General features: G+C 36.2%; 1 protein-coding gene across 1 annotated transcript; it reads right to left on the reverse strand.

The window, feature by feature from the left end:
- Positions 1-2,330: 2,330 nt before the first annotated feature.
- LOC103139594 (von Willebrand factor A domain-containing protein 7-like) lies at positions 2,331-10,265 on the reverse strand. Its single transcript, XM_007554317.2, has 16 exons — positions 10,208-10,265; positions 9,220-9,407; positions 8,854-9,126; positions 8,440-8,533; positions 8,207-8,335; positions 7,312-7,498; positions 7,054-7,223; positions 6,238-6,350; positions 6,045-6,161; positions 5,263-5,463; positions 5,054-5,186; positions 4,825-4,974; positions 4,629-4,721; positions 4,272-4,549; positions 3,879-4,172; positions 2,331-3,051 (listed from the first exon to the last, which is right to left on the reverse strand). The coding sequence occupies exons 2-16, from the start codon at positions 9,394-9,396 to the stop codon at positions 2,692-2,694; spliced, it is 2,769 nt and encodes a 922-aa protein (XP_007554379.1). The 5' UTR covers positions 9,397-9,407; positions 10,208-10,265; the 3' UTR covers positions 2,331-2,691.
- Between the last annotated feature and the right edge of the window lie 387 nt (positions 10,266-10,652).

The raw sequence follows: 10,652 nt of genomic DNA on the forward strand, positions 1-10,652 counted from the left end.
AGTTAATGGAAGTTTAACCAGTAACTAGTAACTAAAAGAATAGCCAAACACTGCCCCTGCTGCTGCTGTACATAAGGAAATCTGAGGGTTAGAAATGTGGCTTTAAGGTTTAGTAAAAGACATTAATTAAAAACATTTAATTTGAATTAATTAAATTAAAACCAAAAAATGGGAGTTTAGCATGAGAATAAGTAGGATCTTTGCAGCGATATTTGAGTTGCATTTGCAATATGATGCACTTGTTCAGTCCATCTGCCGTTTTATCCACAATATATAACAAAAAAGCATTATGCATTAGTGTGACAGGAGTCAAAACTCTTTGGCAAGCTAAATATTAAATTTCATCATCTTGTAAAAATATGAATCTATTTGTCATGAGGCAAGGAAAACTTGAAACGACTGATCCGTTCACCTCCACATCCGACTTCTCCAGAACTAAATCTACTTGTATAGTTTTTTTTTCCGCTTTAATGAAAATATTAACTGATTATTTTATTATAAATTACAGATTTTTTTCTGAATTGGAAAACAGGATCACGGAAATTCGGTGTCCCTTTCATATCTGATATAAAGACAAGATCACATTTCTCCTGCTTGGCAGGTTGAAACTTTCTCCTTGAACTTGTCTGATCATCTAGGAATGCATCTGGTCGTAAACACTGACCAAACCGGTTGGTTGGCAAGAAGACGGGTTTTTCTCTTTCGCTTCCATCGGCTGTCATGGTCTGCAGGTTGTGAAAAAAACAAGTGTAGACAGACAGACAGAGCTTCACTGGATATATTTAATAATAAACAAAAAAGGGAAAATTACAAGGAAAGTTGTAGGAACAAAAAGTGATGGACCACAGGCAGCGAGCCGAGCAATTTAACAGACATGACAGGAGAAGAAACCAGCAAAGAACAACAAAAACCAGTGGGATTAAATATGGAGGGAAGAGTGGGCAAAACCATTAGATACTGGTGATCAGATCAGGTGACTGGGAACAGCTGTGGAAGTGGCAGGATGAGGGAAAAGTGAATAATAGAGAAAAGACAAGAAGAAAATGATTGAAACAAACCAAAACCAAAACACTGTACAATATGAACACAGTGTGTTTGTGTCTGAGTCAGGGATCAAATATTTTCTAGCATGGATGAGATAATTACCTTTTTTTTCTTCTTTTTTCCTTTTTCATTTAAACAGTTTTGACCAATTTTCTAGGATTAAATGATTGACATTTTCAGCTCAAAACCTTCAAAAAACGTCAGGTAAAAATGTATTGACAGTATTTTAGAGAAACTTAAACTTAACATCTTTAAGTTTAATTTTGATTAATTTATTTCAAACAGGTTTTTAAAAACAACCAGTAGGACAGAGAAAACATGTGCATACTTAACCAAGAATATATAATTTCTTTACTATCCTGTTTGAAAAGGAGTAGGAAGAAGTGAATATTTATTTAATCCTACTCTTATTTCAAGTTATTGAAATATATTACTTATTATATTGACTCAATAATTATCAACAATGTGTACAAACATGCAGTAAAAGATGAAGCCTCGACCACAGATTGTTTTTATTTTATGTTTCTTTAATTGTTAGTATTGAGCAGTATGAGCACTGGGTGTTTGATATATTAAAAACATTTGATACATGTATGATTTCTGTACGTTTCAATGTCTAGCAGCCAAAACTGTATTTTCCAGATACACAGTTTGTTTTCTAGTGCAATCAAGTACATTCAGTTGTTGTCAGGTGCTGTATATCAAACTTAAAAGAATTTTGACTTTGCATTTGATGCCTTGAAATTGGTGTCTGTCTCTTTAAGAAAGTCCTAATATTTCTGACACTCTTTCTTCAGCATGTTGTCACAGCAATGCTTCTCCATGATGCTGTTTCCAACCCCATGTCAGAAATCTCATCCTGTTTGACAGTCTGACCAAGACTGTCATGAAATTACTTTGAGCTAAAAGAGCCTGAGATATTCTCAATGCAAAGTTTATTACTGTGAACATATTTTCAAGGTTTCCTCCAGAAAACTTGCTAAGCCCGGTGGTTGTGTGCCAGAGCAGTCATTCATCCAGCGGCCCGCCATGTTTTTGAGTTAAAGTTAACAGGAAATTATAAAATATTACTTGATAATTATGTCATTGAAAGATTGGAAGATTAACACCTGAACACCAACTATAAAGTTTTAAAAATGCAAACATTTTAAAAAGACTTAAATAAATAATCAATGCTAAGTCTGGTGGGCACACAAGTAAAGCCTGGTGACCCGCCAGACTTATAATATACCAGGGGAAACCCTGACCTTTTAAAGTGTGTGCAAGAAGGTCAGGTTTCAGTGTTTCTTATACATAAAGTTTATTCTATTTTTACAGAAGGTTTTCTAATTGGATGTGCAGTTGAATTGTTTTGTACATAAGAATTTCTAAAAAAAATAAAATAAAATAATAAAAAACAATAAAAAAACAAAAAGCTGTAACACTCAACTTTAAGTTCAGACGAAAACACCTTGGTGTATTTCCATATCGGTGCCACCTTCAGGCATGACATAGATGCTGTTTTGTGTAAGAATAATTGGTTTTGAAATCAAAAACTTAATTTTCTGTTCAATTGTGTGAAAAGGCAAAAAAAGCTGACATTTAGTTAGGGTCCGATTTTCCAACCTGGTTCATAAGTTGGAAAATTCAGACGATCACAGTCCGGGGCTACAGGGAAACTTTCAGGAATGTGAAGACAAAGAAAAGTAAAACTGAGTAATCCACTCTTGAGGACCAAGATGCAGCAGAGTAACTGCAGATTTCCACGTTTCCTACTTGATCCACAGCCACCAGCTGCATTTTAGACGAGCAGCAGGAAGCCACATAAGTCACCAGCGTTGAGTTATCAGCTGCTTTGGTGATGTTCAACGAGCCGCTGCCTTCTCTGAGACTGACGCTGTCCACACCCGTCCCGTTAACGCCGTCGCTCACCTGGACGGAGACCTCCCACATGAACCGGTCGCAGTTTTTAGAGCATCTGCTCTGTGGGCTAAGTTGTTTACACACTGGTGGAGTGAAATCAGTCACCTGTAAAAGAGTGACAACGAAAATATCAATATTTACCCTCAAAAATGTGGCAGTGTTTTGGCCATGCTAGTTAAATAATACAAAAATACAAGGTTATGAGAATAAGATAGACTTGTTGTCAATGTGTAAGAAACCAAAACAAAATGTAAAAAGTAGCAACTCTGGAAGGCAGTGAAAGTAATAAGTATATTTAAATGAATATAAAAAATATATAGAAGAAACAAACAATCAGGATTTTAAGAAAATAATGATCAGTTTGGATGATGTAATGTTAATAATATTACAACTTTATTCTCAAATTACAGACTTTATTCTTGCACAACTTAATTCTCATAACATTGTGACTTTATTCTAGTAATAGTATGACTTTATGTTTAAATGTTTTTCTCACATTATTTTGAGTTTATTGTTGTACATTATTCTAATAGTATTATGACTTTATTATTGCAATATTGACTTTATTCTCGTATATTGCTAGTACTACTAGAGTAAAGTTCTAGTAGTACTTTACTCTCGTTATACTATGACTTTATTCTATAAATATGATGTTGTTCTTGTATTATTTAGACTTTATTCTTGTACAACTTCATTCTATTTGTATTGTGACTTTTTTCTCACAACATTGACTTTATTCTCATACTAGTACGACTTTATTCTAGTAATAGTTTGACTTTATTCTCAAAACATTATGACGTTTTTCTTGTACATTTTTATTCTCATAATTTTATGACTTTATTGTAATTTTTATTGTTTTTTGTTAGCATGGCCCTAATTCTTCATCATACAATGATGTCTTAAAATGTATGAAGAACAAAATGACGTGTTACTTTTGGCAGGACGGTTAGATGCAGCACGGCATAGTTGCTGTCTGCTCCTCCAGGAGCCACGGCCTCAACGGTCAGCGTGACGACGGTACCGGACGGCGTATCGGCAGGAGCTGTGATGTTCACTGTCCCGTTGGCGCTGCCTCCAGCACTCAGCAGTAAATTAGTTGGGTAAAACAGCGTAAGGTCTTGATCATTGGCGGCTTGAATGGTGAAGCGTCCTCCTTCGCCGGTTGTCATCACAGAGAAATGAACTGATTTTAGTGTTCCTGGCTCCACCACGATGTCTAACTCATCCTAAAACAATTATGCAACGAGCGCATTTGAGACACAAGAACAGAGATACTGGTTTATTTTACATATTTAAAGGTTTTGCTTTTTATTTGCATCACTTACAACAGTGACAGTGAGACCAGAGGCTCTCAGGCTGGTGGCTGACTGTCTCTGGAAGATCCCTGAAGAAGCTCTGGAGACGCCGTTGTTGTTCTGGCCCTTCACAAGCACAACAAACTCAACCGATGGGATCCTATCGAAGCGGACGATATATTCTCCTCCACCCTGGGCCTTCACAGTGCCGTTAACCTGACCAGAACCCGACGATTCAACCAGCATGACCTCTGTCACCGTGGCAGAGTCACTTCCAAACAGAGTCACCAGCAGACTGGCATTTTGTCCTTCAAAGACAAGAAAAGAAACATTTTTTTTATCCAAAGCCGGTTAATTTTTAATAGATCCAAACTGTGTTTTCATTACCAGCTGTGGGTCGATTGTCAATTACATCAAATCCTCCAAACGGACCATCGGAATCCACAATGAAGTCAAACAGGAAGTCAATGGAGCTCTCTCCTGTAAACGCAGAAAAATACCATGAATTAAGTTATCTGACCTTTTTATTTAACCACTTTTTCAATCATTCTGTAACATTTAACAGTTAAAATCAGAGTCTTACCTACAACTTTCAGACTGTAGGAATTTTTTGACACTATTCTTATTTCCCAAACTCCAGCTACCGTCAGCAGCTTCACAGTGTGGAGGTTTCCCACCGTCTGGGATGAAATGATTGAAGATCCTGACGTATTAACATTATTTTGAACCACACCTAGACAAAGAAATTATAGAAACCGGTTAAAAAAAGCAATTGAAGTTGGTACAACTTATGAAACCTTTTTAATGCTGACCTGAGGGATCGATGAGCGTAAACTCAACATTACTTCCAGTGATGTAAATTGTCAAATTTCTCACTGACTGATCAACTGAAAAGGCAAAGTTTTCAGTTTTTCCAGGGTTCCTGGAAGCTTGCAGAAGGGTTACCTGAAAAATTGAAGATAACTCGGCAGGTGAAATCTTTAAAAGTAAAAAACAATTTGATTTTAATTTGTTTTCCTACCAGAGAGGAGCTGGTGGACTCGGTTAGGATGTTGATGGCCTCCAGCAGATTACTTTTGGAGACTTCGACAGCCTGACCTCCTGAGGTCTGAGCCAGGTCTTTGTACAGCTGATCGTCTGCTCTCGACATCCGATAGCTTTGTTGCTGGTTGTCCTCTGCTGGCTGACGGATCCCGAGAACATTAGTTATCATGAAGTTCACCTGAAACAAAATGAGGAACCATTAAACCTGGAGATATTGAGACTTTTTACAAACCAAAATGTAATAAAGCTGAAGTTGGTTTCTGATACGGGAAATGGGCGATTCCACCAAATATTTTGCTACATTTGGCATCTTTAATCTACTCAAGCTAAAATACTACAGCACCTAGAGTCTTGAAACCTGGACTAGATTATTATCAACTAACAGCAGAATATTTAAAATCCAGTTTGTGATTTGTGAAACCTTTATTTGAATTGTGAAATTTCAATAAAGGTCAATTTCAGTCCTCTTTTTTGCATCTGAACCACATAAGTACTGAACTCTTCCTTCTCTGAAATTTCCATTATTTTGCTGTTATATCCTGTTTTGCCTTTTTGCTTTCTCTCATAAAAGATGCTGAAGGGAGTGAAATATTTGGTGAAATTGCCCTTTACTGAAGTGTCACAAAGATGTTTATAAGAACACTGAATCTGTTTGGTGACAGTGATAATTGGGCCAATGCTATCTTCTTTTTATATCATTCAGATTGATTATTTTTACTGGATCAACAGAATTTAAGTTGATTCTGCAGAATTACTCACCACAGATTTGGTCTGCTCGATGAGTGCAATCACCGGGTTTCTCAGGTGTTTGTCTTTGGCCGGAGCGTCGGTAAAAATAAAGATCTCAGAATTGGGAGGCGCGCCAGTCAGAGCTAGCTGCATGAAGAAACAGAGGAATGCTTTAGTATTTGCTTTTCATATATTATCAGTTTTGCAGCATCAAACAAAGCACCTGAAGTCCAGAAAGACTCAGTTCTGGAGTATCTCCACCTCCAGTTGCTCTCAGTGAGTTGATGTAGGCCTTAAAAATCTCTGGGTCGGTTGTCCGTATCAGTGGCCCAAAATCTGCACATTAATGAAAAACAAAGACATTTTCTGTGTTTTTATCCCCCAAAACTCTTAAATCTTAAACCAAAACTAAATAACTGAAAGCAGTGTTAGAGGGTATAGAACAATCTTTCTTAAACTGCTTTCCCCGGACTGCAACAAGTCCGCGGGCGCCCCTAGTGGTCGGCAAGGTACTGCATGTAAACAACCTTTTATTTGCCGTGACGTTGCGTGATATCAAAACTGGTAAGAACAATGGGATAGGAATAACTAGAAAGAAAAGCTGGGGAATTTAGAAAATGTAACATAATTAAAAAATAATAATATATTATCTAGAATAAGATTTGGACATCAATAATTATTTTATTTAATTAAAAGTGATTAAATTATGTACAGTAGCTAAATACTATTGAATTGGTGGATAATTTTATTTGTAATGATGTGAAAGAGATTTTTGTTTCTGGCACACAACACTTAGTGTAAAGAACAACTTTTTTTATTATTATTTCCATGTGTTTGACATCACTGGAAATCCGCACCTTCGGAATCTGTAAATAACTCAAAAATAAATGTTCATGGCTTTATCGTGGTCAGTCACATTTTCCAAACAGTTTGGCTGAACAAAGAAAATGATAATAAGTGCATAGAGAGACTAATATCTTAATTTCATTCAAGTTAATTGGTCCTCAGCCTGAAACGGTTTGAGAAACACTGATTGTACCTGGATCATTGAACGGAACCAGAACATAAACCGACGGCTCATCTGGTGTTCCCAGCTTGCTGTCTATTATGGAGGCTGTGACCTCCCTCACTGCAGCGATGTCATCCCCCATGCTTCCTGTTGTGTCGACCACAAAACACAGCGGTTTCCCTTTGGACAGCCCCATCATACTGAGGAATGACAAACAAAAATAGACAAAAATCAGTTTTATAAATTACACAATGGCATAATTTAACCCAGATCTACTGAAGTTATTACTCAAAGAATGCTTTGTCCCCAGCTGCACTGCGAACGTCCTCCAGCAGCTCACTGGTTGCTGCTATCGCCATATTGGCTGCTTGAGAGTGAAGGTGTCCATGGCTGGAGTCCAGCGTATCTTTGTTGATTCCACCTTTTGGTTCTATTAAACTTGTACTATCAGGTACACCACCATGGCTGCATTTTCCTGTTTGTCATCATAGAAAGAGCACAAATGATTTAACCAGTGTACAACATGTATAATTACTGGGTTTAGAAATGTACAGGTACCCAAAAAAGCACAAATATGAGGTTAAAAACAGTCCAGGCAGCAAAAGCTCCTGGAAAAATACTTTCAAAGTTTTGAGGAATGATCTTTCAATGTAGTATTTGAATTTTCATGCAATGTTAGATCTTGTTGCTATGAGAAAACTAAGCTTGCTTTTTTATGATAATATTTCGTTTTGGTGAATATTGTGCAGAAATGAGTGGTTCTTGTCTTCAACCAAATTACATCCATCAGCATCACAGTGCTTTACATTAGCTAATAAATGCTAATTATAAAGCAAAATCACACATAGTTCACCTAAAAATTACAAATGGTCAGATGTCATTTTTGGAGCAATAATGCAGCTGATAACATTATCAGATTAATCAAATATAGTAATGATAATTTGGTTAAATTTGAGGGTTTTTTTTTAAAGGCACCAAATAATTATTGCAACCAAATATGTTTCTTCTAAGTTTAATAAATGAATAATTTTCTGTGTGTTTTCTCAAAGTTGGATGAAAACAATTTTAAGACCTGGTAAAAAATCAGATCAGACCAAATATAGTGCAGCACCATCACAGTGCAAAGTCAGAGAAATGACAAAAAGTGTCAGTTTAAAAAATCAACACATAAAAATATTTTTACCTGTAGGCTTGGCAAAAGGATTCAGACTGAAATATCCTGAAGTAAGTATGTTGTTTTTCAGAATGTCGCTCCGAATGTTGTTTCTGCAGTCATTTCCATTACAGCTGAGACAGGTTGCTCTGGTTTTAGCTGCAGATTCAGAGTGGAGCAGAAATAACAGATAAGTTTGAGCAGAAATTAATGCAAAATAAAACACCAAACACACCTAAAAGCCAGTATCATCATGCCTTTACCTGCTATGTTTCCAACACGGGCGTTCGCTTTGATCAAGTTGGTGTTTGGGAATTTGTGGCCTATTTCCACCCAGTTACTGTGACTGTAGAAATCCTTAATTTTCAAAGAAACAAGAGACAAAATTACAGCTTTCATCTCTGGTGTTGAATTCAATTCAGAAATACAGAATTAGTGCACAAACCACTTAGTAAAGCACTTTAAGATTTTCATTTTGTGATGCTTTCTTCCACAAGTGGACAGCAGAACCAAGTATAGCGTAAAACCAGTGAATATTTTTAATTATTTGAAGTAAAACCTCTCCTACTCAGTGTAATTTGTACAACAGCAGACGGACAAGATTAAAAGTAAAAACTTTTGTTCAAACCAGCAGAATTAGTTGCCGTGACTTTTAATTGGAAACCATTCAGAAATACCTGTAAAGTGTGGAGAATCCTTCCGAGACTCGATGTTGCTGAAACAAAGTTCTGCTGCTTGTTGGAGGCCTTGACGACCGATAAACCATCTGTGACTATCTTCTTCCCTTCATCCAGCTCCTCGTTGTCGCAGTGACGACGAGCGCTCAGGGCGTATTTAATGTCCGTCTGCCAGTTCTTCCTCTGAATCCGCTGAATGGTTTTGATGAAGCTTTTTAAGGATTTTGATGCTCCGCAGGCAGCAGCAACAGATGAAGCAGTAAAAGGCTGAGGCTGCATAGACATATACACTATGTTTTATTAAAACAGAACCTGACTGGGTTGGAAATGGGGTAAAAAGACGTGGTGAATTTGTTTGGTTCTTACAGGAGAAGTGAAATCCCTGCCCTCAGACACAGCCAGGCTGCGGCACACCTGCACTGTGACATTTAGGGCGGCTCTCTCTGTGATGGCTTGGTGGCTCAGAGACTTTCCATTAAATACACCAAAACTATGAGCTCCAGTCTGCAGCAGTAGGAAACACAGCACAGACAAGCCAGACATCACAGCAAAAACTGCAGGGAAACACAAAGTTTGAAGTTTAACACCTTTATCGTCACAACAAGGAAACCTAACACAATTTATATCAAATATGTAATATTTGAGCTGGTTTTGGTGCTTTATGGTCTTTTTTTAAATTCTGAATTGTGATCAAGATTCAAGGACTGCTTTTAGCAGAAATATTATATTCTTCAGCTCTTTCATCATTGTGATCAGGTTTTTTAAACAATATTCAGCACTGTTTTTCTATTTACTTACTCATATTCCCATCAAAATGAAAACCTGTTTGTTTTAAGTGATTTTAAAGACACAAGTAGCTGAAAATAAAAAAATATATACAGGAGACTAGAAGAGCTGTGTTGCATCTCTCTTCCCCTCTTTCTTCCTCTTTTTTCTACATCTAACTATACAGTAAATTTCAGCACAAAATTTGAAATACCCTGAAGTAAAACAGGAAACATTATCCTTTGTCAAAATCTCGTAGAATTGTAACTTTTGATGAATTAGTCTTGAATATTAACAATTTCGTAAATTAACTTAAATTAGTAAAAAATTATGGTTTTTGTTAGGATTGCAGATTTTAACATTTTTCAAGAGCAAAAACAATGTTGAGGGCAAAATACAAAACGCTGTGCTGCAATTAAAGTATCTTTCTCATCTGGTTTCTCTTCATTATCGCTTGATTTTATTTAACAGCAGAATTAATTAAAACTTTTTATTTTAGCTTAAGTTTAAACATTATTCTTAAATTGTGAAACTTGTTTTTTTAATCAATAAGTGAGTAAAGAGAAGTAGGAAATAAATTAGTTTTTACCTGGGTTGTGGCAGATGTCCTGACAGTAATGAGTCTGAATCGTTGATGTTTAGAAATTTATGATGGATTTCTCCAGAAGGGTGGAGTCTGTCAGATAGAGGAGGTGACACATTGTTTGATCAGCACATAGAGTGACCTTTTTACGCAAACAAAAAGCGAAAAAAACGCCTGGAGAGCAATAAAACACATTTATAGCTGCTTGTTTCACTGTAACCTTCAGGTTTATTTCCATGGAAGTTTCATAAAAAAAAAAAAAAACACATCAGAAAAATCTCTTTCATGTTTAAATTTCAATTTACAAAAAGTTAAAACTTAAACATTCACGAATAAATTAGTGAACATTTAAAAAATACCTATTAAATGTACAGTTAAAATGTAATATTTTTATTCAGTCAATTGAAAAACTAAACTTTTTTTCACTGTTTGATATCGAGTCAAACTAAAC

This window comes from Poecilia formosa, unplaced genomic scaffold (genome assembly GCF_000485575.1).
Source record: "Poecilia formosa unplaced genomic scaffold, Poecilia_formosa-5.1.2 Scaffold3, whole genome shotgun sequence".
In the NCBI taxonomy this organism is placed as follows: domain Eukaryota; kingdom Metazoa; phylum Chordata; class Actinopteri; order Cyprinodontiformes; family Poeciliidae; genus Poecilia; species Poecilia formosa.

Bases quoted from the DNA above. Each gene is read 5' to 3' on its own strand.
- LOC103139594 (XM_007554317.2), bottom strand. From the start codon at position 9,396: ATGTCTGGCTTGTCTGTGCTGTGTTTCCTACTGCTGCAGACTGGAGCT. The intron at 9,127-9,219 runs GTAAGAACCAAA...ATGTCTATGCAG, and splicing joins GCAGGGATTTCACTTCTCCT to CCTCAGCCTTTTACTGCTTC. The intron at 4,722-4,824 runs GTAAGACTCTGA...CTGCGTTTACAG, and splicing joins CTACAGTCTGAAAGTTGTAG to GAGAGAGCTCCATTGACTTC.